Consider the following 26,939-nt stretch of genomic DNA (forward strand, 5'->3'; position numbering starts at 1 on the left):
TTATATCTAACTGAACCTTTCTGCCAGTGCAAACATGCGGCTGCATTTGTGAGTTATTTAGAGCTTTCATGATTTTTAATGCAGTTGATTGTATCGTAGGTAGGAAGGAAATCCAGATAGGAAGTCATTCAGTTGCATAGTTGACTATAGTTTAAAAATCATTATCTGATTAAGAGCTTATCTTTTTAAGAGCTTATTTATTTTTAACGCATAATAAGAGGGAGAGAGGAAACTCTCGGTCTGTGTGTTCATGCTGTAGTGGCTGCAGCAGCCAGGGTGGGACCAGGCTGAAACCATGAGTCAGGGATTTCATCTTGGTCTGCTTTGTGGGTGCTGGGGCCCCGAGGATTTGTACCATCTTCTACCTTCCCAGCTACATGAGGAAGCTGAATTAGAAGCATGAACTGGCACTGGGCTATAGGGTGTCGGCGTTCCAAGCAGTGCTGTAGCCCACTGTGCCGCAGCGCTAGCACCTGAGCTGAAGTATTAGCGTAGATGCTGTTTTTGTTCTCACTGAAAATACTAGAACTTTCCTCTGGATTGGAGCTCACCTTGGTTGTTTTTGTTGTTTTTGTTGTTGTTTTCCTGATCACTTTATGACATACATGGAAGAAGTGTGTTTGTATTTCAGTATTATCATCAATCCTTTCAGAGTCACATATAAATCCATGCTTTGTAGGCTTTCTTAGGAATTGTTGATCTTAGCTATGTTTAGAAGCTGAAAGTTAATACTTACCCTAACTTTGTAGTAGAAAGACTCAAAGGAGTGGTCTTTGCTGTTCCTTACAAAATAGCAGTTTTTTAAGGTTGACATTGTGACATCAACATTCCACCTAGGGAGCAGGATTTTATGCTGTACTGCCTTTCAATTTGTAGATGAACAGGAGATTATGACTGTTTTCTTGTGTTGCTGTGCATTTTATCTTCAAACTGGTACCACACCACAGGCTTTTAAATTCATCAGGAACATTGCCTGTAAATATCTGTCAAGCTGAGTTGCATTAGTTTCAGCAGATAAACACAGACATAGATTGAGTTAGGTAGACAGTTTTTTAGGATGTGTATTAGCCATTTTTTTGAGCACACAGCGTGACTAGTGTAATCAGAATCAGCATTGTAAAAAGAAAAACGTGGAATACAGTGAAGGTAGAGCAGCTACATAACTGGCTGGTTATACAGAATCATTAAAAAGAAAGGGAGCCTGCATAAGTCTCATTCTGTAAGTCCGGTTTCAGATATCTGAAAGTTGTCAATGCTTTGTCCATTGATACGGATGTCCACACCAGTCCTGTTTGGGCTCTTAGAGATAAGAGGAGCTGGAAGTTCAGGAATGGTCTTGTCAAAATTCTCCATCTTGATTTGATATTCGCCTTTAGAGCCTCGGGTTAGCAGAGATGCGAAGCAGTGATGGAGCATGATCTCAGAGGGCAGGTAGGACGTCCTGCGCTGGCATATCTCCCCCGTGCCTTCCTGCATCGCTGAGAGGAACACGACCAGTTCAAAGTGGGCAGGATTGTCGTGCTGCAGTAGAGTGGCCAGGGGACTTGCTGGCGTGATGGAGTGATAGTAGGTTAGTGGAAAGATAAAGAATGGGCATTCCTCCGAACTGATGCCGTCCAGGTGGAAGTCCACACTGGTCTGGTAGAACTGCCCATTAGCCTTTTCCTGGTAGAGGACAGCCGAGACTCGGACGCTGGTTAAGGGGCTGGGTCGAGTGTTAGCCACTTGGAAGATAAGATTTGGTTTGCCGTCCATGTGAGCTACTACTGCTAGGTCAGTGAAGCGAATTGAGAAAGCTCGATTTTTTGGTCGGGCAATCTTCGCCACAAAGGCACCTAAATTAAAAAATGTTGAAGTTTTTTAGATTGAAGCCTTTGAATAGGAATACCTTTTCTGAATGACAAAGGTTATCAAATATACATTTTTTTTTGATGCCATGCTATCCAGTGAGTCAGGAATTTAAGTCATTGCTTATTAATTTGGGTAGTTTCATTTGCTTGTAGCATTTTGCATTATATACATATATTCCTATTTAAAAAGCATGATTTCAGAATAGGTAGACGCAACCAATTTTATTAACATAAAAATGTTGTACTTTATCTTCTAGTTTCTTAAAATATTAAATAATTGGTGATATTCTATGTTCCTGACCCTGTTTATTATTATTATTTTCTTAAAGCTAATAGAAAACAAGTACCATTACTCTATGCTGTAGTGGAGAGTTGATTTAAGGTAGAATGGCTTGGATGGGAGGGAAACAATACATTTGAAGAACTTTTAACTTTGAATCTTGTACCATCATTGTTTTTGCATGGAAGATTCTGACTCTAAGGTGATTTAGTGCACTTGCCTTTCACGCTGTGCTTTTTGTGTCCTGAGCTGTGGATGGAGACCTCTTACCCATGTGTGTGTTACAGACTCTGCTGCTAGGCTGCTGAGACATTCAGTTCTAAGTGTGAACAGAGGAAATTCAGTGGAACGTTACAGAATTGTGGTGTAGTAGTGTATGTGCTTACCGATGGAGTGAAGGGCGATCTAGTGGTATGCTTGGTGCTGTGGATTGGACGCGTTATGTTTCGCATGAAAATATCTGTGCTTTGTCTTGGTGTTAGTTACTGGGGTTGCTGAAGCTCTTGCTCTTGTTGTCTGCATTCATAATCGAAGGAAGTGTTAGATTTCACTAAGGGATTGCTGTGAAAGATGTAAGGTTTTTCACATCGGAGTTCACAGATTTTGCTTCAGGGTCAACCCAGGGTAAGGATTTCTGCTGTAGAGCTTAAGTGATCTGTTGCCTTTTCTCGAGCCAGTTGGGAGTATACTGTAGCTTTGATCCAGGTCACCCTTCGCCTAGCTCTTCAGGTTAGTTTTGGATCACACATCAAAGCCAGGCTATCTTTTTAATTTTATATGTCACATAAAAAGGTTATTTGCCCTACTTTGTTATAGGAGAGAATCTTTTTGCTTCAGGTTTGTGACATTTCATGATTTTACAGCCACATTTCCAGTGCCTTCTGCTAAGGAGAAGCACACATAATATGTTCTCTAATGCGTCACGCTTGCTTTGACTCTCTAGGTTCACTGGTGTTGAGTAAATGTTGAAGAGATGTACTCAGGAGAAGATTCTAGCCCAGTGAGAATAAGTCAGATTCCTTTCCTAGGTAAAATGACCGTCAGAATACCCTTTTGAACATATTTAGCAGCATGGTTTGCTGCTGTGAAAAACTTCTCTTAGACCTTTTTTTCTTGGCGTAGGGTGTTCCTGAAGTTAGTATCATAGTGATATCTTTTTACAAATACTAGCTCTAGTTGCTGAAATGTAAGTATGGAGTCAGGTTCCTTGTACAGCTCTATTACTGCTTTTTTGAAACCAATTATTTGTTCCTAGGCTGTGTTTTTTCTGTCTTAGGTATTACTTTCTAAGAACAAATACATTTTTTAAACAAAATTGCTTATGTACTCATACTGTTTCTAAAACATCTGCAGAATTTCTTTTTATAAGAAGAAAGATAATTACCTGTTATAAAAGCCTCTAGCATGAGGCCTAGGAGCATTTGTATGGCAAGTAAGGCGATTGCACTTGGGCAGTCTCCACTGGGGAACATGGTACCATAGCCAATTGTGAGTTGTGTCTCCAGGGAGAAAGAGAAGGCAGCTGTGAAACTGGTGATGTACTTGACACAGATAGTGTGGTTTTCAGGGGGGGCATCATGATCTAGTTCCAGGTCACCATTCATCTCCGCTAGGACATACCAGAGCACTGCAAAGACAAGCCAGTGGACGACAAAAGAAGCAGAAAAAACCAGCATCATCCAGCGCCAGCGCATGTCCATTAGGACCCCCCAAGCATCTCGGAGATAGGCGAGACCTCGCTGAGCACCATCCATTTGAAGTGTGCTGTGGCCATCCTTGGTGACCATCCTCCGGGGTCTGTGGCTGAGGAGAGGAGCAGTGACTTTGCAATTACTGTTGTCCATCTCAGGTTAGAATTCTCTGAAACCAAGAGTAAATTAGTTAGCTATGAGTTATTTTGCAATTAATTCAGCAATGCTTCTAGGAACAACAGTTTCCCAGCTTGCTCTTTGTTTTTTACAAAAGGGGACATTAGACCAAATGATACAGTTTGTTCGCTGCTATGTATGTCTTTGGCAGTGTTCACTTCCTTAATGCCTGCTAAAATGCTCTTCCAGATCTCTGAATCTTCTCACACAAACTACTTATTGGCTTGACCAAATATGATACATTTTATACCTTATGATTATGAAGAATTCATAATTACAAAGAAAACATGTAATTATTCTATCTAAATAAATGGAAATCATTTGAAGTATAAACTGCCTGCAGATTTTTTGAAGTCAGAATCAGCGCTGGAGTGTCAGTCGCAGTGTGGACACTGACAGACCGTCTGCCACGCCCACAGCAGCTGGGCTAGATCAGGTGCTGCATTTAACCCTGCTCTCCCATGGGGGCAGGGACTCCAGTACTTGAGCCTCCCAGGATGCAGCTTGAAGCCTCAGTGAAGTTTTAGCCATTTCCTAAATGCCCTCTTTAAGCTCCACACTTCAAGTTTATACTTTAGAATTAGCTTATTCAGAGTTTTTGTGATTATGATTTGTTTTTTTTCTCACTTGTGAACTTCTTTTTTAAAAGATTTATTTATTTTATTTGTAAAGTCAGTTATACAGAGAGGAAGATCTCCCCTCCGATGGTTCACTCCCCCAGTGGCCACAACAGCTGGAGCTGAGCCGATCCAAAGCCAGAACCAGGAGCCTCTTCCGGGTCTCCCACATGGGTGTAGGGTCCCAAGGTTTTGGGCCATCCTCGACTGCTTTCTCAGGCCACGAGCAGGGAGCTGGATGGGAAGTGGAGCAGCTGGGATTAGAACCGGCACCCATGTGGGATCCTGGCTCGTACAAAGCAAGGAATTTTAGTTGCTGGGCTACCGCATCGGGCCCTGAGGTAATTTTTATGGATTTCTTTCTGCGCTGGCTGATGAATCTCTTTATTGATATTCTAAATTTGGATTACATTGTGGGATGGAGAAGAACTGCTTCCTTGGCAATATAAGAAATTTCAGGTAGACATTTTAGGTAATAGTAACTTAGAAAGCAGGTAAACAAAAAAAGGCTTTTAAAAGTTTATGAACTAGTGCAGGGCTCAAATATCAGTTTTAGGAAGGAAATTAGTGGAATTAATAAACGATTTTCATCTGTGGTTATGTTTTTCTCTGTGCACGGAGAATTAATGTGTGCCTTCCTTGCAGCTATGCTTGCCAATGATGGGGTGTCCAACACTGTTGGGGGACTCCAGGCCCAGATGGGAATGTGGCTTCACTTCCCGTGAGTGAGACGCTCTTGCCACAGTCCAGTACTCCAAGAAATTCCTGTGTGGCTCCTATCCTTGCTGTTTCCTTCTGAAGTGCACAACCTCGGTGTGCTGTACGGCAGCCCCTTGCTTTGAGGCGTACTTAGCATTCAAGTATGCTGCCTGGGTTTGCTGGTTCTTGTGTGTCTAGGGACTGAACCGTTTAGACATTCTCCTATATTTGGACTTAAAAAATTTTTGAGAGTATTATTGTTTTGAAGCGTATTACCGTAACATGTTTAATTACTGTATTTATTTGTTATTTTTTTAATCTTGACGTGGCTGTCTGGTGCCCTTGGTGTTTTAGGAGACCTGGTGTCTGCGTTCGCGGGTTCTAGCAGTGGCAGCACCTGCGCAGGCCCCGTGCTGAGCGCTCTCATACTGCATTCTCTCGCACTCATCGCTTTTGCGGATGAGGCCACTGGGTACTGGCCAGTGGAGATTATTGTACGTAGGGCATGTGGGGATTTTGAATTTTGTGGGTGATTCTCCAAGGCCAGCTGACTTAGAGCCATCAGATTTGGTGAGGTGAAGTTTTCCCCAGATCATGGATGGCTGCCTTCCAGAGATGGCCTTTCTCAGGCTTTTCCCACGCAGTAGCTCTCTTTGCCCTCACCACTGTCTCCAGTGTCGACTCTTGAGTCCCTGTTCACTTGAGACATGGTTATTAGAGTCACAATAATGGATATAATAGTTAACAGATACACTTTAGTTCATGTCAGAAATCATTTCATACACCTGACCTTCAATCATGGGAAGCTAAAACGTAGTGGCTGAATTAGAATAAGTGCTTGGTGAATATTAGTTGCATAATAGTTACTAATAAAGTTCTTAATTAACATTCTCAGTGATAAATACCATAATTACTGCTGTTTTGTAGATAGTGAAACTGAGACATTAGTAAGTTGCCTAAGAGCATAAAAATACAAATTGAGTCTCTAGAGTTTGTGCTAGATTGTCTCAGAAAGAGACAGTGTTACCTGCCTAGCCTGACGAATCACATGTGGCGTTTGACCAGTTGTATTGAAGAGCACTACAGAACATGTGTTCTCCAGGATTGTGCTTTGGGGTCACACCAGTGATTCTTCGGTGACAAACAGATTTTCACTCAAGAAACATGTCATTTGAAGACATATGGCTTGTACAGTCAGAGTTATTAGACAGTCTGGTAGCAATGTTCAGAGTCTTTCAAAATTACAAGTATGGAGAGGAGAGTTCTTAGGTAGCATCGCCAAGTGACAGGGTAGTTAAAAAATACAGAAAAGTTTTCAACACTTGATGAGGTAGAGGAATATCGCAGTGGAAAGTTAATTACTGCTTTTCTAAAAGCTGTGTGAACAGTTGGGTTGCCCCGTGCCTGAAATGCTCACCCAAGCCTCTGCCTTGATGCGTGTTCCACCTGAGGAGCCCCTGTCCTGTCCCTGTCGGTGCTTAGTGTTTCAGAAAACCTTAAGATAGTCAAAGCTCCGTGCTGTCTGCTCAAAGTTGTGGAATGATCTGCAGAAACAGCCTTTTCTGTGTAATCCTCCTGGGATTGAAATCTGCTTACCGGGCTCCTAGTGGCAGCTTCTCCTGCACTACCCGAGACTGTACAGTGTTGTTCTTTTCCTCTGGCAGCTAAATTCACAGAAAACCCTGTGGGCAGGGAAGTCAGAAGGCCAAACACACAGGCGTGTTTTTTGTTACACAGGTCTTTGCTGGGTCTTGTTTGGACTGTGTTGGTGAATGGTGTAGCTGAGAGGAGAAAAATTGTAATCTGCATTTAACAGGTTTCCGTGAATGATTATTCTGTCAAGATAGGTAGTCCTTCAATTACATAAGGGTGTCATTTTGGACAGTCCACCCTTGGCCAGGCATCCTCAGGTTAAAATAAAATAAAGAGGGTATTAAGTAACACGAGCCCTTAAAATGACACAGGTTTGTAAATTTACTTTGAATCGCAACCACAGATCCAGATCTCCCCCAAGATTTCTGTTTTTCTGCATCTCTCCTGTGTTTTAAAAAAACAGTACTGTTGTCTGATATCTGTATCAGACAACATATATATATATACACACACATATATAATCTTTCTGTTCAGCTCAAAAGTTATGGGGAGGTATTAAATGTGTACTGTTACATTTCTAAGTAATTTCCAAGTAATAGACACATTAGTGCTTTTTGAATGTATTTTTCCTGATTTCTGTCTGTGTGGTTCTCATCATCTAATCCCAGTAGAAGGTAAAATGGAAATACTTGGAAAGGTTTGGCTTGTTTGTTATCTCTGTGTGTGGGCTGTATAATATTTGACAGTTCATAAATTATTTGGCAATTTCATTGGTCATCAGAATAGTGTATGCATTCTATTCATTAGGCTGTAGCTCTTAAAAGTCACAGTTTTTGTCATGTTATAAAGTATTTGTGTAGTTTATGTGAAACTTCAGGACACAGGCTGTATCCACCAGTGTTAATACTCCAGTATTGCTGAGTATTTGTACACGTCTGCCGTGAGCACTGCTGTATGGTCTGAGAGTCCTCTCCTGCTCTGAGTAACTGGGACAAGCACTATGAGCTCTGCCCCTATTATATAAGCTCAGACATTCTTTCATAGTAGAAGTTCTTATTTATGGAAACCTCTACTAATTTCAGTAATAATTCCCTGCTTAAAAAAAGATACTTAGCACTTCTTTCATGGGTTAAAATAAAAAAGCAAAGTGATTTATTCTTGTGGCATTTGTTTCCATATGGTCATTTTGAGTTTTTAATATTCTTTTTAAAGGAAACAATGCTTCTCAAAAAGAAAGCCAGATTCCCCCCACCTAGGCCCTTTCTCCTCTACTCGTCTATGTTTCACCATAGAAGATTATTATATATCTTTAGGATGATTGAAAAGGTTTCCAGTAGCATTCCATTTTTTAAATTTAAGGAAAAACAAGGAACCTTAATGTATGACCTGATAGGTAATACATTTGTTTTTAAAAAATTGATTGGAAGTACTCCAGCTCTTTTCTTGTCTGTCAGTCCCCTAACAAGTGAGAATGAACGTTATCAGTGTACTCACCGGGGTGTCAGGCTGTGTTCCCAGTGGGTGGATCTTCAGGAGATGTGCAGGGTCTGGCTTTGGGAGCAGGTGATGTTAATCTACACGCTCAGTTTGTAGGTTTTCCCTTTGAACTGGCCTTACAGCTCACATTCCTCTGTTTATAAGGTCGTGGGGGCTGGTTTCAGCTGAGGCTGATGTGATTGGTCACTTAGTCTGCAGGGGGGCCGGTTAGCTCTGATCATGTGGAAAAGAATGCTGGTTTGTTAGGAGGTCTTTCTTTACCCAACACAGACCTTCGCGGCTCTGGGGAAAGCCTCCAGAACTGATTGGGAGAAAGGGTGCATTTTTCTCTAATCAGGACCGGTTTTCAGTAAGTTTGCATAATCTTACTTAAGAGTTTATTTGGAAGTTCAAAGGGATAAAATTCCCTGCAAGATTTCCTTTCTGCAGTCTTTCCTTATATAGCTCATTGAAGTGTGAGATAATTCCTTTTCCTAATCTTTTTTTCCATCATTTCTTTTTGAATATTTGATGTAAATTAGTGATTTTTCTGGTTTTCTTTCCACACTTGTCTCATCAGAGTAGCTACTGTTAGTTCCAGAACTAGTAAAATAGATTATCAAATTACTCAAAGACCCTCTTTCACTTTTTGGGATGATAAGGAAACCAGCTTCTTAAAAACATTTGTATACAGATACCTTGAATAGAAATAAAACTAATTATTCATTGCTTTGAACCTGTCTTTAATTAAGCAGCATACTTTGGGCAGGCAGCCATTGTGGCACAGTGGTTGCAGCCTCTGCTGGGGACCCCACGTCCCAGTACTGGCTGCTCTGCTTCTTGTCAAGCTTCCTGCAAGAACACGCTCATGGCCCCAGTACTGGGGTCTGCACAGCCCTCCGTGTCTGAGGCTGCGGTCGGCTGGCTCAGGAGTGAACTAGCTGATGGAAGAGCTCTCTCTCACTTTGCCTTTTAATTAAAATAAATGCACACACACATATGTGTGTGAGAAAACTGAAGAACTTCTGTTTAGGCTGTGTGTGGTGATGTTTAGGGAGAGTTTTCTGGTCATAGACAGAAGTGAAGGGTAACATTAAGGGGGACACAGTGGAATTCCACAGTGGAAGAGTGATTGGAAAATGGCTGTGGTTCAGCTTGGAGTAACCTTACAGTGAGCTACGGGCTGGCTTTATTTAATGCCTAGTGAGCAGGAGTTGTTCTGTCTCGCTGTTAGCTGCTGATTTTAAAACTTTGATCAAATGTCACATGTAAGAGGATCTGAGAAACAAAGACTGTTACTGTTCAGGGTAAAAGCATGGAAGGCCTGCTGGGAAAATTATTAATGTAGAGCAATATAATGCTACTTAGAAAGGGAAATCCGCCTTTGTAGGTTCCTCTCTCTCCCCTTTCAATTTAAAAAATACATTAATTCCTTCTTTGTCTTATTAATGCCAAACATTTCAATACAAGTTCAGACACAACACAGGAACTTTTGACCTTCAAAACTAGAGGAAGGTAAGAGCAGCCAAGAGGCATCGGGGTGTGATATTCACTCCTTGCTTGCACGAGCGAGTTACACATTACATCGGTTCCCACCTAGTGGACTGTAGAACAGACTAAAGTGACAGGTACTAGAGCAACTGCATTGTGTCTGTTACTGTGTTGGCAGTTGAGTAGGCAGGATAGTGCAGGATGTGTGCCAGATGTAGATATCTTTCCATAATTTGGTCCATTTATGAATCTGTGATAGAGTCAAAAATAATTTGGCAGAAATGATCCTCAGTATAAAAGTGTCTTGAGGGCCCGGCGCAGTAGCCTAGTATCTAAAGTCCTCGCCTTGAACACACCGGGATGCCATATGGGCACCGGTTCTAATCCTGGCAGCTCCACTTCCCATCCACCCCCTGCTTGTGGCCTGGGAAAGCAGTTAAGGATGGCCCAGGACCTTGGGACTCTGCACCTGTGTGGGAGACCCTGAAGAAGCTCCTGGCTCCTGTGTTTGAATCAGCTCAGTTCCAGCCTTTGTGGACACTTGGGGAGTGAATCAGTGGACAGAAGATTTTCCGCTGTCTCTCATCTTCTGTATATCTGCCTTTTCATTAAAAATTTTAATTTAAAATGTTAAAACATAAGTGTCTTGAGTGTAGAGGCTTTGTGATTTCTGCAGTTTGGGAGTGAACGTAGGGTGGTTTCTGGTTGATTGCTGGTAGTTATTGCCCAGACCTGGGCTGCCTGCCCTGGAGGACAGCACAGCCCTGACGGCAGCCCGCGCCATGGAAGCCCTTCGGGCCGAGCTTGGCACGTTAGCTCCACTGACGCTGCTCTGCTATGGATGTCTGCCAGCTTCACCCTGTGGCACTCGGACCCTCCCGTCTAAACAGGATTTGTGATTTGCTTCGGTTTATTTTTTCAGTTTTTAAATTTTTAAGATTTATTTATTTTTATTGGAAAGTCAGATACTCGGGAGGAGACAGAGAGAAAGATCTTCCATCTGCTGAGTAACTCACTCTCCAAGTGGCTGCAATAATACCAGATGCTTGTGCGTTGATCGCTTAGCTTTTTATTTTCAAAAGTATGGCAAAGCACAAGGTCATGATCAGGTGAATTATTCTTTTTAAAAATCAAGTTTTTCATTCTGAGAGGTTTGATTTTCCTTTTGGCTGATGTATCCCAATCCATAAGTGTACTTGAAAAGAAGTCCTTCAGTTGAAGTCCGGGATCCTGGCTGTGTATGGGGGTTATCTCCCTCTTTGCAGTGCCAGCCCTAGCCTCTGCTCCCTTTTCTGGGTGGGGTGAATTTTTGCACTTTGCTGCTTTGAGCCTTCCCCAGATGCTTCGGCAGCCGCTGGGTGTGCCCCGCAGATGGTGAGCCTGCAGCTGCAGGGAGAAAAGGCGGATTCCAGCCGACTGCCGCCCCTCGAGGCGCTCTCCCACAGGAGCCAGGGGAACGTGGGGAGCACGGTGTTAGCTGTTGTGGGTGAGACGGGAGAAAAGGTGCAAATCTCTGTGTCTAGAATATGCACTATTGTGTTCTGTTCTTCCTGAATTTTGTGTATGTGTAATCAGAGGGGGTATCAACATTTAGGTGAGGATCTCTTACTGTTTTTTCTTGCTGTTAGAAAATAGTTTACCGTTTGTCAGAGGATATATATCTGAATAGAGAATATAAAGTCGGTTGCTAAAAAAATCTGCACATAAACAAGCTTCAGAGTCTCTCCCATAATTCCACTCTTGCTTTTGGAGATTGGGCACTTGTAAGGCCCAAGTCTCACAGCTGTAGATTGTGTTGGCCCAGTGCCTCTTTGCTCTATCTCAAGTTTTCCATAAACACCATTTTGGCTGTAAGTCAACCATGCACACAGGTGCCCTTTCACTGCTCTCTCTCCTTAGGAAGTCCACTCGGTCAGAATAGGCAAGGCTCAGCACAACGCTTTAATCCAATATTTAGGAGAATCCTATTTAGACTTAACACATACATACGTATTTAGCATCTTTTACACTTAAGTCACTGCTTAAGAACCTAAAATGTAAAATATTGGTATATTTGCCTTGTCAAATTGCCTTGTTTGAACCATTGAATAGAAACATGCATTTAGAATTTAGATTTTCATAGATGCCTTTTTAAGACTCTGATACAATCTCATTCTCTCTCTCTCCCCACCCCTTTTTTTTTTTTTTTTTTTTTTTTTTTTAAGATTTGCTGATTTTAATTGGAGGCACATTTTACAGAGAGAGGAGAAATAGAGAGAGGTCTTCCATACACAGGTTTGCTTTCTCAGTGCCTGCAATGGCTGGAGCTGAGCCAACCCAAAGCCAGGAGCCCGGAGCTTCTTCTGGTCTGCCTTCTGGGTGCAGAGTCCTAAGGGCTTGAGCCATGCTCTACTGCTTTCCTAGGCTGCGAACAGAGAGCTGGATCAGAAGTAGAGCAGCTGGGAGATGAACCTGTACCCATATGCGATGCTGGTGTTGCAGGCAGTTGATTAGGTTGTTATGCCCCTGCAGTGGCCGGCCCCCTTTGTTTGAACAAAGGAAAATGATTAGTCCAACCCAAAATACTCTGTTTCAAGGATTTACAGCCCTGAACTCATCTACTAATCGTAGTTTGTGAACACTTGGCTCAGGTATAAATATAAGTTACTAATTAGATTGGCTTGTAAGTCATTGTGTTTATACATTAATTAAGGTTTCAGAATTGGAGTGAAATACTTGGTTACTTTGTCATGGTGTTGCTATTACAAAAATCAGCGACTCTGAGTGCAAAGACAGGCTGTGAAGGTAACTCCTACTCTTCAGCCATTGTCCCAAAGGAATACTGGAATTTTATGTATATATTTTAGTTTTATTTAGACTGGTGTTCTGGCCTGATTACATGGTTAAACTATTGGTTGCAATGCCAGCATAGCCGGCTGCTGATTTGCGTCCCAGCTGCTCCACTTCTGACGCAGCTCTCTGCTAATGTGCCTGGGAAAGCAGTGGAAGATAATGCAAGTCCTTGGGACCTTATACTCATGTGGGAGATACAGAACAAGTTCCTGGCTCCTGGCCGTTAAGCCCAGATGGGGAAATGAACAAAGAGATGGAGGATTCCTACTTCCCCCGCCTCTGTAACTCCACTGTTCAAATAAATAAAATAAAATTTTTAAAAAGATTTTTTTTATTACAAAGTCAGATATACAGAGAAGAGGAGAGACAGAGAGGAAGGTCTTCCGTCCGATGATTTACTCCCCAAGTGAGCACAACGGTTGGTGCTGTGCCGATCCAAAGCCGGGAATCAGGAACCTCTTCCAGGTCTCCCATGCACGTGCAGGGTCCCAAATCTTTGGGCCATCCTCAACTGCATTCCCAGGCCACAAGCAGGGAGCTGGATGGGAAGTGGAGCTGGCAGGATTAGAGCCGGTGCCCATATGGGATCCCGGGGCGTTCAAGTCGCCACTGGGCCACGCTGCCGGGCCCAATGAAATAAAATTTTAAAAAAGTTTTATTGGAACCAGGTAATGCTCGGTCCTGTGGCCTGGGCATCCCATATGTGCTCTGATTTGTATCCTGGCTGCTGCACTTTTGATCCAGCTCTCTGCTTAAAGCCTGGAAACACAGAGGGGATGGCCCAAGTCTTGCAACCCTGCATCCATGTGGGAGATGTAGAAGAGGCTCTTGGTTTCATTTCATTTCAGCTCAGCTCAGCTCAGCTTTAGCTGTTTGGGGTTTTTGGGGAGTGAAGTGAACCAGCAGATAGAAGACCTTCTCCCAATGTCTCCTTTTCTCTCTGTTATATCTGTCTTTCAAATAATAATAAATAATTATCTTAAGAGAAAATTTTTATTTATTTGAAGGTGGAGTGACAGGAAAAGACACAGATCTGTCATTCCCTGATTCATTTCCAAAGTGCCTACAACAACCAGGCTGAAGTCAGGAACCAAGGACTTGGTTTGTGTCTCCTGTGTGGGAGCATGAACTTGGTTCATCGTCTGCATCTCAAGCACGTCAGGAGGAAGCTGGGTGGGCAGTGCAGGTGGGGCTGTCATGAATCGGTCACCCCAGTGTTGGACGTGAGTGTCCCGAGTGGAGCTTCTAGTGCTGCACTCTGAATTCTGCCTTCACAGTTGGAATTGTAAAGCACGATATGGATATTAGATACTGTCTTCTAAATTGCTGCAGCTGGCTGTTAGGTATGTGCTTTAAAATTAGGAATACAAACTTTTTTTTTTAAGTTATATTGATTTGAAAGGAAGACTTGGGGAGAGAGAAGTGAGGGAGGGAGGAAAGTAGGAAGGATGCGAGAAACAGACTGCCTGCCTTCCATCTACTGCTCCCAGATGGCCCCAGTGGCCTGGGTGGGTGAGGGCATAGCACGGAGCGTACAAGTGCGTGCTGGTATCCCACACGGGTGCAGGAGGTGCATGCTGGTATCCCACACGGGTGCAGGAGGTGCATGCTGGTATCCCACACGGGTGCAGGAGGTGCATGCTGGTATCCCACACGGGTGCAGGAGTCCCATGTGCTTGGGGCGTCATTGCTGCTCTCCTAGACGCACTGACAGGGAGATGGATTGCAAGTGGAGCACTTAGGAATAAAACCACAAAGCTGCCCCCGTAAATAAGTATTTATTTTTAAATTTACATTACACACTAAACCCTTGCATTCACACACCCAAACTTCCCCAAGTACAAATCTATAGTTGATTATGTTTGAAAGTATTCATTTTAATCATTTTAATGATTTAGAGGAACTTTTATTTAAATTTTTTTATTATTTTTGACAATCTTTACATAGTTAATTAGGGTAAAAAGGTTCAAGGGCTATAGGAAAGTGGGTAAGACTATCATTTCCATTTGCAGCCATTTGGAGAGGGTACAAGATTGATACCTCTCTTTCGCCCTCTTTTTTTCTCCCTTGCCTCTCTCTTCTCCTCCTCTTCTCTCTCCCATCCCTTCCTCCTTTCCTCCCTCTCTGCATCTCTGCCTTTCAAAAATATACTAGTAAATATTATTTTTTTAAAAGATTTATTTATTTTATTACAGAGTCAGATATACAGAGAGAGGAGGAGAGACAGAAAGGAAGATCTTCTGTCCGATGATTCACTCCCCAAGTGAGCCGCAACGGGCCGGTGCGCGCCGATCCAAAGCTGGGAACCAGGAACCTCTTCCAGGTCTCCCACGCGGGTGCAGGATCCCAAAGCTCTGGGCCATCCTCGACTGCTTTCCCAGGCCACAAGCAGGGAGCTGGATGGGAAGTGGAGCAGCTGGGATTAGAACCGTTGCCCATATGGGATCCCAGCGTGTTCAAGGCGAGGACCTTAGCCACTAGGCCACACCGCCAGGCCCCAAGTAAATATTATTTTTAAAAAGGACAGACGCTGACGCATTTGCAGGAAAGCTTGATTTGATCTGATGCATTTATTTTTCCAAATCTTTACTGACAGAGGCCGGTGTTCGCTTACCCTGTCTTCTGACTTTTCTTTTAGGGAGACCAAGTTTTGAAGACGGTGGACCAACATCTGTGGGGAGAAAGCATGAATTCATACGGTCAGAGAGTGAAAACTGGCGAATCTTCAGAGAGGAGCAGAATGGTGAAGATGAGGATGGAGGCTGGCGACTGGCTGGAGCTAGGAGGGACGGGGAGAGGTGGCGGCCTCACAGTCCTGGTAAGCCAGCGCAGGTGCCTACACAGGGAGGGCAGGGAGTGAGTCAGGCTGAGTGACCAAGCAGTAACACACAAGGCTTCAACATGAAACCCCCCTAGCCAGCCCTTTATCCATGTAGCTGAGTTCATCACTTTTACTTTTCTGGAGTGGGTAGTCTATTTAATTGGAGGCACCTGCCATCAGCTGCAAAAATTGAGTGTTTGATCTGGTTTTGTCTAATCTATCTTTGAATCTGCTTTTAAGTGTTCTGTAAATCTCACAGATGTGTGCTTATACACTGTATCATGTGAGCCCCTCTTGCACCCCCAGGATATTTTCCCCAAATAAGAGCTGTTGTGTTCTTTTTTTCTAAAAATGTGATTTATGTTTATTTTAGGAATAAACTTTAAACCCAGGTTAAGAAGATAATCATAAGTCATTGTTTTGTCCCTCTAACTGTAGAGAGAGAAGAGAGATGAATAGTGATTTGTGGTTTTTAAAGTTTCTTTGTTTGGCTCTTCACACTGTTCTCCTCGGGCATTAGCTATGCTGTGATTGAGACACTGGCACTTTGTGTTCAAGTTCACTCCCTGTCAGAGTGCTGAGTCCATGCTCATGATTATCAGATGCAGCTCGAGTCATGCCAACCCTAGGCATATACAGAGCGTGTCCATTCCCTGGGAATCTCGTATCAATAGCATTTCACCAACCTTGTACTGTGGAAGCCTATTTTTAACACTTATAATATAACTGGCTTTTATTTTTAAAATTAATAATAAAACCGATAGTTCATGTCTTCAGGTACAATTACGGGACGATGATGCCCGCAGATTGATGATACCCTTCTGGCAGGGTTTCTGTCGCTGTTTCTATCACAGGATCTGGGCAGTCCTCGTGCTCTGTGTTCTAGGCCGCCTAATGCTGGGTTTCTCCTCGGGGCCCTGGGTGTGTTGTGCGGGGCATGCCCCAAGTGGAAGGTCTTTGGAGTATGTTTCTAGCCAGCACTCAGTGAAGAATGGACAGAATCTCTGTTGAGGGAGAAGAGAAATCCGAGCTGTTCAAAAGTAAAAAAGTGAATGTTTGGGAGACGGACAGGTTTTCTGAGCCTACGTGTCTGATGTTGATTCTGTTACATGAAGTAAAATTCTAGTGCTGCTTCTGGCTTTGAACCCTCTGCCCCACCAAGCAGCTTGAAATCTGATTACATAGACTGTCCTTTCCCTCTCTTTTAATGTTTATTTCTTTATATTTGACTTTCCAATTTTGTCATCAACTAGACAGTCCTACAAGATTTTGCATCTTTTTTTTAAACTTTTTTTTTTAAAGATTTATTTATTTTAATTGGAAAGACAGATTTACAGAGAACAAGATCTTCTGTCCGTTGGTTCACTGCCTCAGTTGCCGCAATAGCTGGAGTTGAACTGATCTGAGGCCAGGAGACAGGAGCTTCTTTCGGGTTTCCTGTGCATGTGCAAGGTTCCAAGGCTTTGAGCCACTCTCTGCTGCTTTCCCAGGCCACAAGTAGGGCATTGGATGGGAAGCAGAGCACCCAGGACATGAACTGGCCCTCCTATGGGATCCTGGCACATGCAAGGTGAAGATTTAGCCACTGAGCCAGATGGAGTTGCATGGTAGTGTTGAGGAAAGATAAGATATCATCTATCCATTGGTTCACTCTGCACGCCTGGGCTAGGCCAAGAGGAACTCCTTCCCTAGTCTTCTGTGGCCCCAGTTCCTTGAACCATGTTCTGCTGCCTTCTGAGGCACATTGGTAGGGACCTGCGTTGGCTATGAAGCAGCCTGATGCCAGCTGGCCCTCCATGGTGGATGCCCATGTTATAAGCAGTACTTCAGCCCTTGCCTCATGGCACTGGTCTCGTCCTTATGTTTTTAAGACATTTTGGTGTAAATGAAGTCCATTCTGTCCTTTTAAAAATAGTAATTGTTATTTATTTGAAGGATAGAGATGCAGCCAGAGAGGAAAGGGGGACGGGATGGGGAGAGAGGGAGGCGTATCAGCTTATACCCACTAGTTTACTTCCCAAATGGTTGCAACTGCCCACATGGCTACATGACTGGGACTGGTGCCAGACCAAGGCATAGAGTTAGGAGCCTGGAAACCTATCTGGGTCTCCCAAATGGGTAGCAGGAGCTCAAGTGCTTGGGCCATTTCCACTGCTTTTCTAGGCGTACTAGCAGGGATTCAAGTGGAGCAGCTAGGACTTGAACCTTTGCCCAAATGATGCTTGTGTCACAAGGGGTGGCTTAATGTGCTGAGCTGTAGTGCCAGCTCCTTGAGTAAAATGTTAGTTATAGTAATTTTGACTGATTTACCTTATAACACTCGTTTCTAATGTTAGTTCATATGTAAGGTCTGTAAGGCTATGTGTGTCACACATTGTGCATTTAGTTCTGTGAGTGAAACTTTAACTTTTATAGGGCAACAGTGAAATCAGATTTAAATTTATCCACATGTTCCTCCCAGCTGAATATGTGTAGGGATGGGGCATTAAGGACACTGAAGTTCCCACTCCGGGAACTGGACTTGCAAAACATGAGCTGTGAGCCTGGAAGGGCAGATCCCTATCACGGTGCATACTTGGGCTGTTTAGACCTTGGAGTCGACAGAGGACCTGAGTTGGCGTCCTCTGCACTGTGGCCCTAGGCTTGCATTCAAGCAGCCCAGGCCTCAGTCTCTAGTTGCTGTGGAAGAGAATTGAGTGGTGTTGTGGTGAATAGGGGTGGGGCATATGGGAATAAAATAGTTTGTTTTATTTGAAAATAGAGTGTGTTTGATTTGAAAAATTCATTCATTTATTTGAAAGGTCAAGTTAGAGAAAAGGCAGAGACAGAGGGATAGCTCTTCCTTCTACTGGCTTAATTCCTAGATTGCTGCACCAGCTGGGGCTGTGCCCAAGTACATGGGCCTCTGCCAGCCTTGGGAGACCTGGCCGGAGCTCCTGGCTCCTAGCTTGGCTGCCTCGGCCTTGACTGTTGGGCATCTTTGGAGTGAACCAGCAAGCAGAAAATCTGTTACTGCTTTTGAAATGAAAGAGTGAATGAGTTGATAAAATAATTATTTTTAAAAAGGGGAGGGGGAGTTGGCCCCTCCCACTCATTTGGGAGGTCTGGATAGAGTTCTGGCTCATGGCTTCACCCTGGTCCTAGTCCTGACCGTGCAGAGTGTTTGTGGAATGAATGAGCAGATGGAAACAAACAAACAAAACCCAATACCTGAAAGCAGATACTCTGAGCTCTGGACTTCATTTATTTGATTTGTTTGACTTTGTTGGGTATATTCTTTATTATTTCCCGTCATGTTTTTCTTCTTCCAATATTGCGCATAAGGCTAACTCAGGGTTTGCATCCTCCCCGCCCGCAGATGGCCCTCGTTCTGCTGGCTGGCGGGAACACATGGAGCGCCGGAGAAGGTTTGAGTTTGATTTCCGTGACCGGGATGATGACCGGGGCTACCGGAGGGTGCGCTCTGGCAGCGGAAGCATCGACGAGGACAGGGACAGCCTGCCTGAATGGTGCTTAGAGGACGCTGACGAGGAAATGGGCACTTTTGACTCCTCGGGAGCGTTCTTGTCTCTCAAAGTAAGCACTGTTTCTCCAATGTTGGGTAGGCAGTGGCCGCAGGCTGTTTCTACTATGATGCCTTCTCTTCTTTTTTCCTTTTTTTTCCTGTATTCTAGAAGGTGCAGAAAGAGCCTATTCCAGAAGAGCAGGAGATGGACTTCCGGCCTGTGGAGGAAGGGGAGGAGTGTTCTGATTCTGAGGGCAGCCATAAAGAAGAAGCCAAAGAACCTGATAAGATAACCAGGAAAGATGGGGAGAAAACAGATGATGCAGGAGGTGGTGAGGTCCATTTTCTTACACACACACCCCTCCTTTTATTTCGTGAAGCCAAATTTTTACTTTGTTCATTTAAGGTGATTTTGTATTTCAGAAACTAGTGAGGAAACATCCCAAAGCTCATCGTCTGCCAGACCAGGTACTCCAGACCATCAGCCTCAGGAAGCACCACAGTTTGAGAGGAAAGATGAACTGCCAGCTGAGGAAATGGGAAAAGCTGAAGAGGAAAGTCGGATGGAGAACAGTCTACCAGCCAGTGTGCCCAGCAGAGGGGATGGTATGTGTGGGAGAACGGGTAGACTAGACTAGGCTTCCGAGACGAGCAGTGACAAGTATACTGGGCTTCTGTTGAATCAGCCTTCTAGGGGGACTTCTAGTTGAGTAGGTTATTTTACCAGTAAACCCATTCATACTCACTTCTCACATGTGTGTCCATCCCAGGATTCAACAGCAGAGTTAGAACCTGCCAGGTCGGGGCTCAGGAATTGTGTTTTGTAGAGGGTTGTGACTGATCCACCTTGGCCTGGTCTGTGGGTGGCTGGGCATCTTCTGCACTAGTTTCCTTCCTTTCATGGCTGTTCATGTGACCAACTTCAGTGACCAGCCACCTCGTTGCTGTTGTCCAAAGGAGGCTGCAAGGATTACATAGATGAATTTGAATGTCAGTTGCCTTTTCTGGAGAATAATTTGTGTCCCTACTGATGATGCTATGTAGATTTAAATTATTCATATACTTTATTGGCAATATCAGTCATTTCCATTTTTTTGTGTCACATATTTTAAAATGACATTGTATTAGCTAATTTTAAGGTTTGCTTGGTTCATTCCTCATAAAAATGTCTACTTATAAAAATGATCCATGAGACCCTGCCTGATAGTGGGTATGCCCCACTCCAAGTGGGTTCAGTACTAGTACAAAGCCTTCTGCATCCTGAAAGGTGTCCTGTTTTTTACCTTTCCTGCCTCAGTGCTATAATCAAATCTCTCTTCCACCCAATGCTCCCAAATGAGTTGGGTGTCCTGTTATCTTATTTCTTAAACAATTACTATTATTCCCAAGGTGATAGTCCAGTACTATAAAGAACTGTGTATTTTTACCCCAGTAGACTCATATTTTAAGGACCTGATCAAGCACTTATCTTCAATTTTTATTTCTAGAACAAAGCTAAACATATACGAAGGGTTTCAGGAAGTATTTCAATCTCTCTATCGTTACCATGGGACTTTCACATCTTGAGACCTATTTAATTTGTAGTCATTGTTTCTTACTTACAATCTGCTGCACGGTGCATTCTCTTGAATGTACATGCCTGAGGCCTTATTCCAGTAAACTTTGGGATTGAGCCCAAATATGCTTTTGTTTTTTAACGATTTACTTATTTGGAAGACAGACTGCGATTGCATTTGCTGGTTCACTCTCCACATGGGCCCAACGGCCAGGACAAACCCAGGATCCTAGAAGTACACTGGCTTCTCCTACATGGGTGGCAAGGACCAAAGACATTTTGGTTATCTTCTACTGCTTTTACTGCATGTCGGCAGTCATGGAAAGTGGAGCAGCCATCCTTAAACGATGCTGACATTACAGACAGAGACACAACCCATTGCACCACAGCACTGACCCCACACATGGGTTTTGTGAAGGTTTCATAAATGCATATTAAAGCTTAGATTCCAGATTTAATGTCTGCAGGGAGATGAAACATCAGGGTTCAGAACAGGACCTGGATTTCTGCTGTGCCCTTCAGCAGAGTGCCTGACCTAGCATTGTCTTCCTAAGAGTCTGTATTTCAAAGGATTTTCATCTGTTTAAATTCTTTTTCTCTAGAAATGGTTCCTGATGTCCAGCAGTCCTTGTCACAGATTCCTTCAGACACAGCTTCCCCTCTTATACTTGCACATCCCGTTCCCAGTCCCAGTCCTGCCCTCCGGCAAGTCGAAGTGCCAGTCGTGGGTGCTCCTGGAATGGGTAGTGTTTCCACAGAGCCAGATGATGAAGAGGGTCTCAAACATTTGGAGCAGGTAAACTGATCTTCTTTCTGTCTTTCTTTCAAATTGCTATAAAAAGACACGAAGGCACTACATGAATAGTTAAATATGGAGAGCTTCTGCACTATATTCTAAGTACAAAAAAATTGTTTAGTTATTTATTTCTTGGAGTAATTGTCATGCTTACAAGTTTCTGCTATGTAGTAGTTATTCTGTCAGGTTATTTTTTGCCCTTCTGAGGTTGCCTGTAGCTGTTTGCTTTTCTTTTTTCTTTTGGGACATTAATGGAATGCCAGAATGGCAGAAAGGAGAATCTGTGCATGGGCACTGACTTCTGTGTTCTTGGCCTCCAACATAGCAGCAGCAGTAGTAGCACCTTATTCTTGTCACTGGTTTTCCCCATGCGTGTGTATGTTATTTATACATACAATGTCAGTAGTAGCTTGCTTCTCAACTGAAGAATTTCTCTTTGGGACGAGAAATACTGGAAACAGTAAGAGCAAGATGGTGTCTTAGTAAAACTTCTATTTAGTAGAATCTTTTATTTTTAATTGTGTCTATTGAACCTTTTGTGTTTTTTTTGACATTCCTATTTTTCTAAGTTTGGCTTACACAGTTTAGAGTTGACCCAGGGCTTCTTAGTTTAAAAAAGCATCACATTAGTCTTTGGACCAGCAGACTGGACTTTAACCCATACTAGTTTGTATTTCAGTCTCAGTGAATATGCTTAATAATTTTGCAGCCTTGAGCAAAACTTGTCTGTACTCTGATTTTTCTCTGTAAAAGTTGGAGATAGTACCTATTTCGTGATATTGTTGGAAAATTGTTACCTGCTATGGTTTTTCATTGCTTAATTATTATTACTAGGTATACAATCATTAATTTAGGCTTGTGTGCTTGTTCCATATTTTTGTTTCTTTATTAGCAAGCTGAAAAGATGGTGGCTTATCTCCAGGACAGTGCCCTGGATGACGAGAGACTGGCATCAAAACTACAGGAGCACAGAGCTAAAGGAGTGTCCATTCCGTTGATGCATGAAGCGATGCAGAAGTGGTATTATAAAGATCCTCAGGGAGAAATTCAAGGCAGGTGGTGCCTCTCTAAGTCCTAAAGTGTTTCCTGTTGCCTCCAGAAGCTCAAGAAACAGCTTAGTGAGGTGGATGTGCGTCTTGATATGCATAGAACAGATGTATGAAAAGTAGCATGCATGCAAGACAGGGTGTCATGACTGACGTAATGGGCATATAAATATATTTTGGATGCTGTCATTTGTGACATCTCAGCTTGTTAAAGCAGCTCAGTTGCTCATCTTTGAGAACATAAAGGTGACAATAGCAATGGTTTGGGGACCTGAATATTCATTCAAGTGGATGTGATACAAACTATTAACAATGTCTGGGGAAAGGTGGGGTAGTGTTACAGCAAATCCTTTAAGGATTTGTGTGGTGCCTGGGTTGGCTTAGAATACAGTGCACTAAATGATGCTTGTTGATTCTTCATTTCTGACTTCGAAATGCTTGTTTTTAACCTGTAATTGGTTGTTGCTGTTGGTAGTGTCAGTTTCAGAATAAGAGGCAGGACCAGGCCTAGAGTCAGTAGATAGGAGTTTCATCAGAATCTCTCATGGATGGCAGGGGCCCAAGTATTTGGCCCATTCTCCGTTGCTTTGCTAGGCACATTATCAGAGAACTGGATTGGAGGTGGAAATGTTAAGGCTTGAACTGGTGTCCATAATAGATGTTAGCTCTGTAGGCACAGTCTTACTGTACTGTGCTACAGTGCATTATTTGATTGCTTTCAACAACATGCAGCTTACAACATAGTATCTATGTGTAGGGCAGAGGTAGCCTAGTGGCTGAAGTCCTTGCCTTGCAAGCGCCAGGATCCCATATGGGCACCAGTTTGTGTCGCAGTTGCTTCACTTCCCATCCAGCTCTCTATATGAGCCCTGGGAGAGCAGCAGAGGGTGGCCTAAAACCTTGAGACCCTGCACTGCTGTGGGAGACTTGGAAGAAGCTCTTGGTTCCAGATCAGCTCAGCTCAGCCATTGTGACCACTTGGGGAGTGAACCAGTGAACGTTAATGTCTTTCTCTGTAAATCTGAGTTTGCAATGAAAATGAATACATCTTTTTTTTAAGTGTTTAAAAAAATCTATGTGTATTTTAATGTGATTTATTAAATGTTTCATTTTTTGAGTAGTTATACATGCTAGTATATTTTGTGTGTTTAAAACATTTTTTTAAATTTGTAAACAGAACTGCACAGGGAGAGACAAATGTTTCATCATCTAGTTCACTGTATTGTTCCAATTTTAGTATATATGCTGCCGGAGTGAGCACCATCATTTGGGTCACACTGGAGACGATTGCACTAGATGCCAGGGAGTTGGAAATTTGTCTTGGTCTCCCCTATGGATGCAGGGACCCGGCAGGATTCCCGGGGGATAGCATCAGGGAGCCAGATTAGAAGTGAAATTTGCGGGCCCGGCGGTGTGGCCTAGCGGCTAAAGTCCTCGCCTTGAACGCCCCGGGATCCCATATGTGCGCCGGTTCTAATCCCGGCAGCTCCACTTCCCATCCAGCTCCCTGCTTGTGGCCTGGGAAAGCAGTCGAGGGCGGCCCAATGCATTGGGACCCTGCACCCGCTTGGGAGACCTGGAAGAGGTTCCTGGTTCCCGGCTTCGGATCGGCGTGCACCGGCCCGTTGCGGCTCACTTGGGGAGTGAAACATCGGATGGAAGATCTTCCTCTCTGTCTCTCCTCCTCTCTGTATATCCGGCTTTCCAATAATAATAAAATCTTTAAAAAAAAAAAAAAAAAGAAGTGAAATTTGCAGGATTTGAACTGGTGCTTTTTGACTGTTGCTCTGCTATTTGGTTTTCTGTTTTTGAGGGAGATTTTTGAGATACTCTATACACAATCACATCATTTAAAAAAGTGTTTGATGTTTATTAGGTAGACTTTTCTAAACCTTTTTTTATTGCTTATTTAAAAGGCAGAATGAGAAAGGAGAGACAGTGTAGAGAAGATGTTTCCTTCTGCTGGTTCACTTCCCCGAGGGCTGCTACACCCAGGTTGGGTCAGACTGAAGCCAGGAAGCAGGGTCTCCTCCCAGTGTTGCGCCTGAGTGGCAGTGGCCATTTGCTGCTGCCTTCCCAGGTGCAGTAGCAGGCAGCTGGCATGGAAGCTGGGCAACACCCTGAGATGCTATGCAGTGGCTGGATCATAACTCAAGCCTGTCCTGTAGTTTTCAAAATGGATAGTTTTTACTTCTTTTTTTTCTTTTTTTTTTCTTTTTTCTTCACTGAGACATGGTTTTATTACAACATCCTGTTTCTGAGTTCTACAGTGAGGCCATAAGCACTCCCAGGCCCCAGCAGTGGGAAAGGAAAGGGAGAAGAAGCGTATCCATCTACTGCTGGCAAACCGTTTTACTTCTTAGCAGGCATGGTTTTCTGAAATTCCAGGTTAGGGGCTTGCAGTGTACATGCTTTTTATTTTCTTTTGTTGCTTAAGACATTTTTTTAAGGTTTTTTGTTTTGTTTTTTGCTCATTTTGTTTGGTTTTGAAAGGGAGAGCATCAAGACAGATGGAGATCACTCCATCTTTCTGTGAGTGGTTCATTCCTTACCTGACTACACTAGCCTGGTTCCAGCCACGCCCACCCGTGATCCCAGGTCTAAGTCCATAAGGATTTTTGACAGATGCCACCTGAGAATCAGACCAAGAAAGGTATTTTTCCTCTGTGTTTGAGTTACTCTCATGCCTGTCTTTAATTGGTCCTGTTGTAGGTCCTTTCAATAACCAGGAGATGGCAGAATGGTTCCAAGCTGGTTATTTCACTATGTCGTTATTGGTGAAGAGAGCTTGTGATGAAAGCTTCCAACCTCTTGGTGACATCATGAAAATGTGGGGGAGGGTTCCCTTCTCTCCAGGTCCAGCACCCCCTCCCCATCTGGTAAGTGCATTACAGTTTACCCAGAATAGTGATGTGTTCGAAGCACCTGCCTGTCCTGGGAAACATCTACTGAGGCAGGAATGATAGTTCTTCGACGGTAATTGAAATGGTCGTGGAAGTATGAATGGGAGACTGAGTAACTAGCAGTGGTTATCTTTGCAAAATTGAAAATGCTTTGCTCATTCTCTTCACACTCACTGTGCTTGTGTGCGCCCCGGAGAGATAGCATCGTGCTGTGGCTTCCCAGCAGGTGGGATTAGAGAGACCCTGTCTCCTGTACTGAGCCACTACCAGATCCTGCATGGCTTGGCTCCTTACCTTCCTACGCTCCTTTGTCTGTCTCTCTGTTTTTCTTTAAGATTTATTTAATTTTCACTTGAAAGGCAGTTACAAAGATCCCATTTGGGATCCTGGCTCTTGGGAGGGGAGGAATAGCCAATTGAAACATCTTCATGGGCCCATGATGCATGTTGTAAGGTGACCTTATGCAGAACTTGCTCACATTTAACTCGAGTGAGCACTGTCCTGCTGTGTGGTCAGACAGAGTATTATCTCACTTGAATTCCAAGTTGGACCCTTGTTTTCCTTCTGTGGGAATGGGTGGGTTTTGCCTTGGAGTGCATCATGGGGTGCAGCTTGGAGCCCTCTGGTCCCAGGGCTGCCGGTCAGTCAGCCACGTGAGGGGAGAGCTGTGGCAAGCGCTGATTGCTGGCACGAGTAGATTTTTCCTGAGTAGCAGTGGTAAGAAGAGTGCTCCATCTTCATTTCAAACCATGATCAGTGTATAAGAAACTTTTCAGTCCTGATTTGCCTAAATTTAGTCTGTCATCATTATGCTTTTCTGTTATCTTTTTTTTTTTTTTAAATATTTTATTATTATTGGAAAGCCGAATATACAGAGAGGAGGAGAGACAGAGAGGAAGATCTTCCATCCGATGTTTCACTCCCCAAGTGAGCCGCAACGGGCCATTGTGCGCCAATCCAATGCTGGGAACCTGGAACCTCTTCTGGGTCTCCCACACGGGTGCAGGGTCCCAAAGCTTTGGACCGCCCTCGACTGCTTTCCCAGGCCACAAGCAGGGAGTTGGATGGGAAGTGGAGCTGGCCGGTATTAGAACCGGCGTCCATATGGGATCCCGGCGCAGTCAAGGCGAGGACTTTAGCCACTAGGTCACGCCGCTTGGCCTGCTTTTCTGTTATCTTAAAACTTACATTTTCTTATTTTTCCCAAGTTTGACTTTTCAGAATTTAAATTCCAGCTGTGTTATTTGGAAAATAAGCTAAAAATGCTATTTTACTACACATGTTTTTATCTAACTTGTGCATTCATAGCAATGGAAGCATTTTACAGTTGGGTGGAGTTAAAGTTTTCAAAGCTCTTTACATATTCTCAACCTTTCTTGGATATACATTGCCTTCATGTATTAATTTGTGCCATCATAAAATTTTTTGCATGCTGTGTGATTTTTAAACTCCTTTCTGTATTTTCCATTTCTTAAAAGTTACTAGTTAAAAATTCCTAGGCTTACACAATCTTTCGGTTCTAGTAACATCTCTGGAGTGCAGTTCCTTTGTTCAGGCTTGGTGGTGTAGAGGACAGTGGTTGCAACAGGCACCTGTTCTCAGCTGAA

At 43.5% G+C, this 26,939-nt stretch overlaps 2 protein-coding genes across 3 annotated transcripts in view; one reads left to right on the plus strand and one right to left on the minus strand.

The window, feature by feature from the left end:
* The window catches only part of GIGYF2 (GRB10 interacting GYF protein 2), a 106,658-nt gene that overhangs the window by 52,863 nt on the left and 26,856 nt on the right, over nucleotides 1–26,939 (plus strand). Inside the window, exons 9-15 of the mRNA XM_058665117.1 lie at nucleotides 15,345–15,524; nucleotides 18,886–19,103; nucleotides 19,202–19,364; nucleotides 19,456–19,638; nucleotides 21,190–21,383; nucleotides 22,276–22,435; nucleotides 25,142–25,308. Of these exons, the coding sequence (XP_058521100.1) occupies nucleotides 15,345–15,524; nucleotides 18,886–19,103; nucleotides 19,202–19,364; nucleotides 19,456–19,638; nucleotides 21,190–21,383; nucleotides 22,276–22,435; nucleotides 25,142–25,308 (1,265 nt within the window). The remainder of the gene's footprint in view (nucleotides 1–15,344; nucleotides 15,525–18,885; nucleotides 19,104–19,201; nucleotides 19,365–19,455; nucleotides 19,639–21,189; nucleotides 21,384–22,275; nucleotides 22,436–25,141; nucleotides 25,309–26,939) is intronic.
* KCNJ13 (potassium inwardly rectifying channel subfamily J member 13) lies at nucleotides 1,213–4,011 on the minus strand. 2 transcript variants are annotated; one of them, XM_004576723.3, is made up of 2 exons: nucleotides 3,515–4,011; nucleotides 1,213–1,835 (listed from the first exon to the last, which is right to left on the minus strand). In XM_004576723.3, exons 1-2 carry the CDS (start codon nucleotides 3,972–3,974, stop codon nucleotides 1,213–1,215), a joined length of 1,083 nt encoding a protein of 360 aa, XP_004576780.2. In that variant the 5' UTR covers nucleotides 3,975–4,011. The 2 variants fall into 2 exon arrangements, with proteins under 2 accessions (XP_004576780.2, XP_004576781.1); XM_004576724.1 differs by having other exon boundaries at nucleotides 1,775–1,835; nucleotides 3,751–3,974.

This window comes from Ochotona princeps, chromosome 5, assembly GCF_030435755.1.
Source record: "Ochotona princeps isolate mOchPri1 chromosome 5, mOchPri1.hap1, whole genome shotgun sequence".
Taxonomy (NCBI): Eukaryota; Metazoa; Chordata; class Mammalia; order Lagomorpha; family Ochotonidae; genus Ochotona; species Ochotona princeps.

Bases quoted from the DNA above. Each gene is read 5' to 3' on its own strand.
- KCNJ13 (XM_004576723.3), bottom strand. From the start codon at position 3,974: ATGGACAACAGTAATTGCAAAGTCACTGCTCCTCTCCTCAGCCACAGA. The intron at 1,836-3,514 runs GTAATTATCTTT...TTTTTAATTTAG, and splicing joins GCTAGAGGCTTTTATAACAG to GTGCCTTTGTGGCGAAGATT.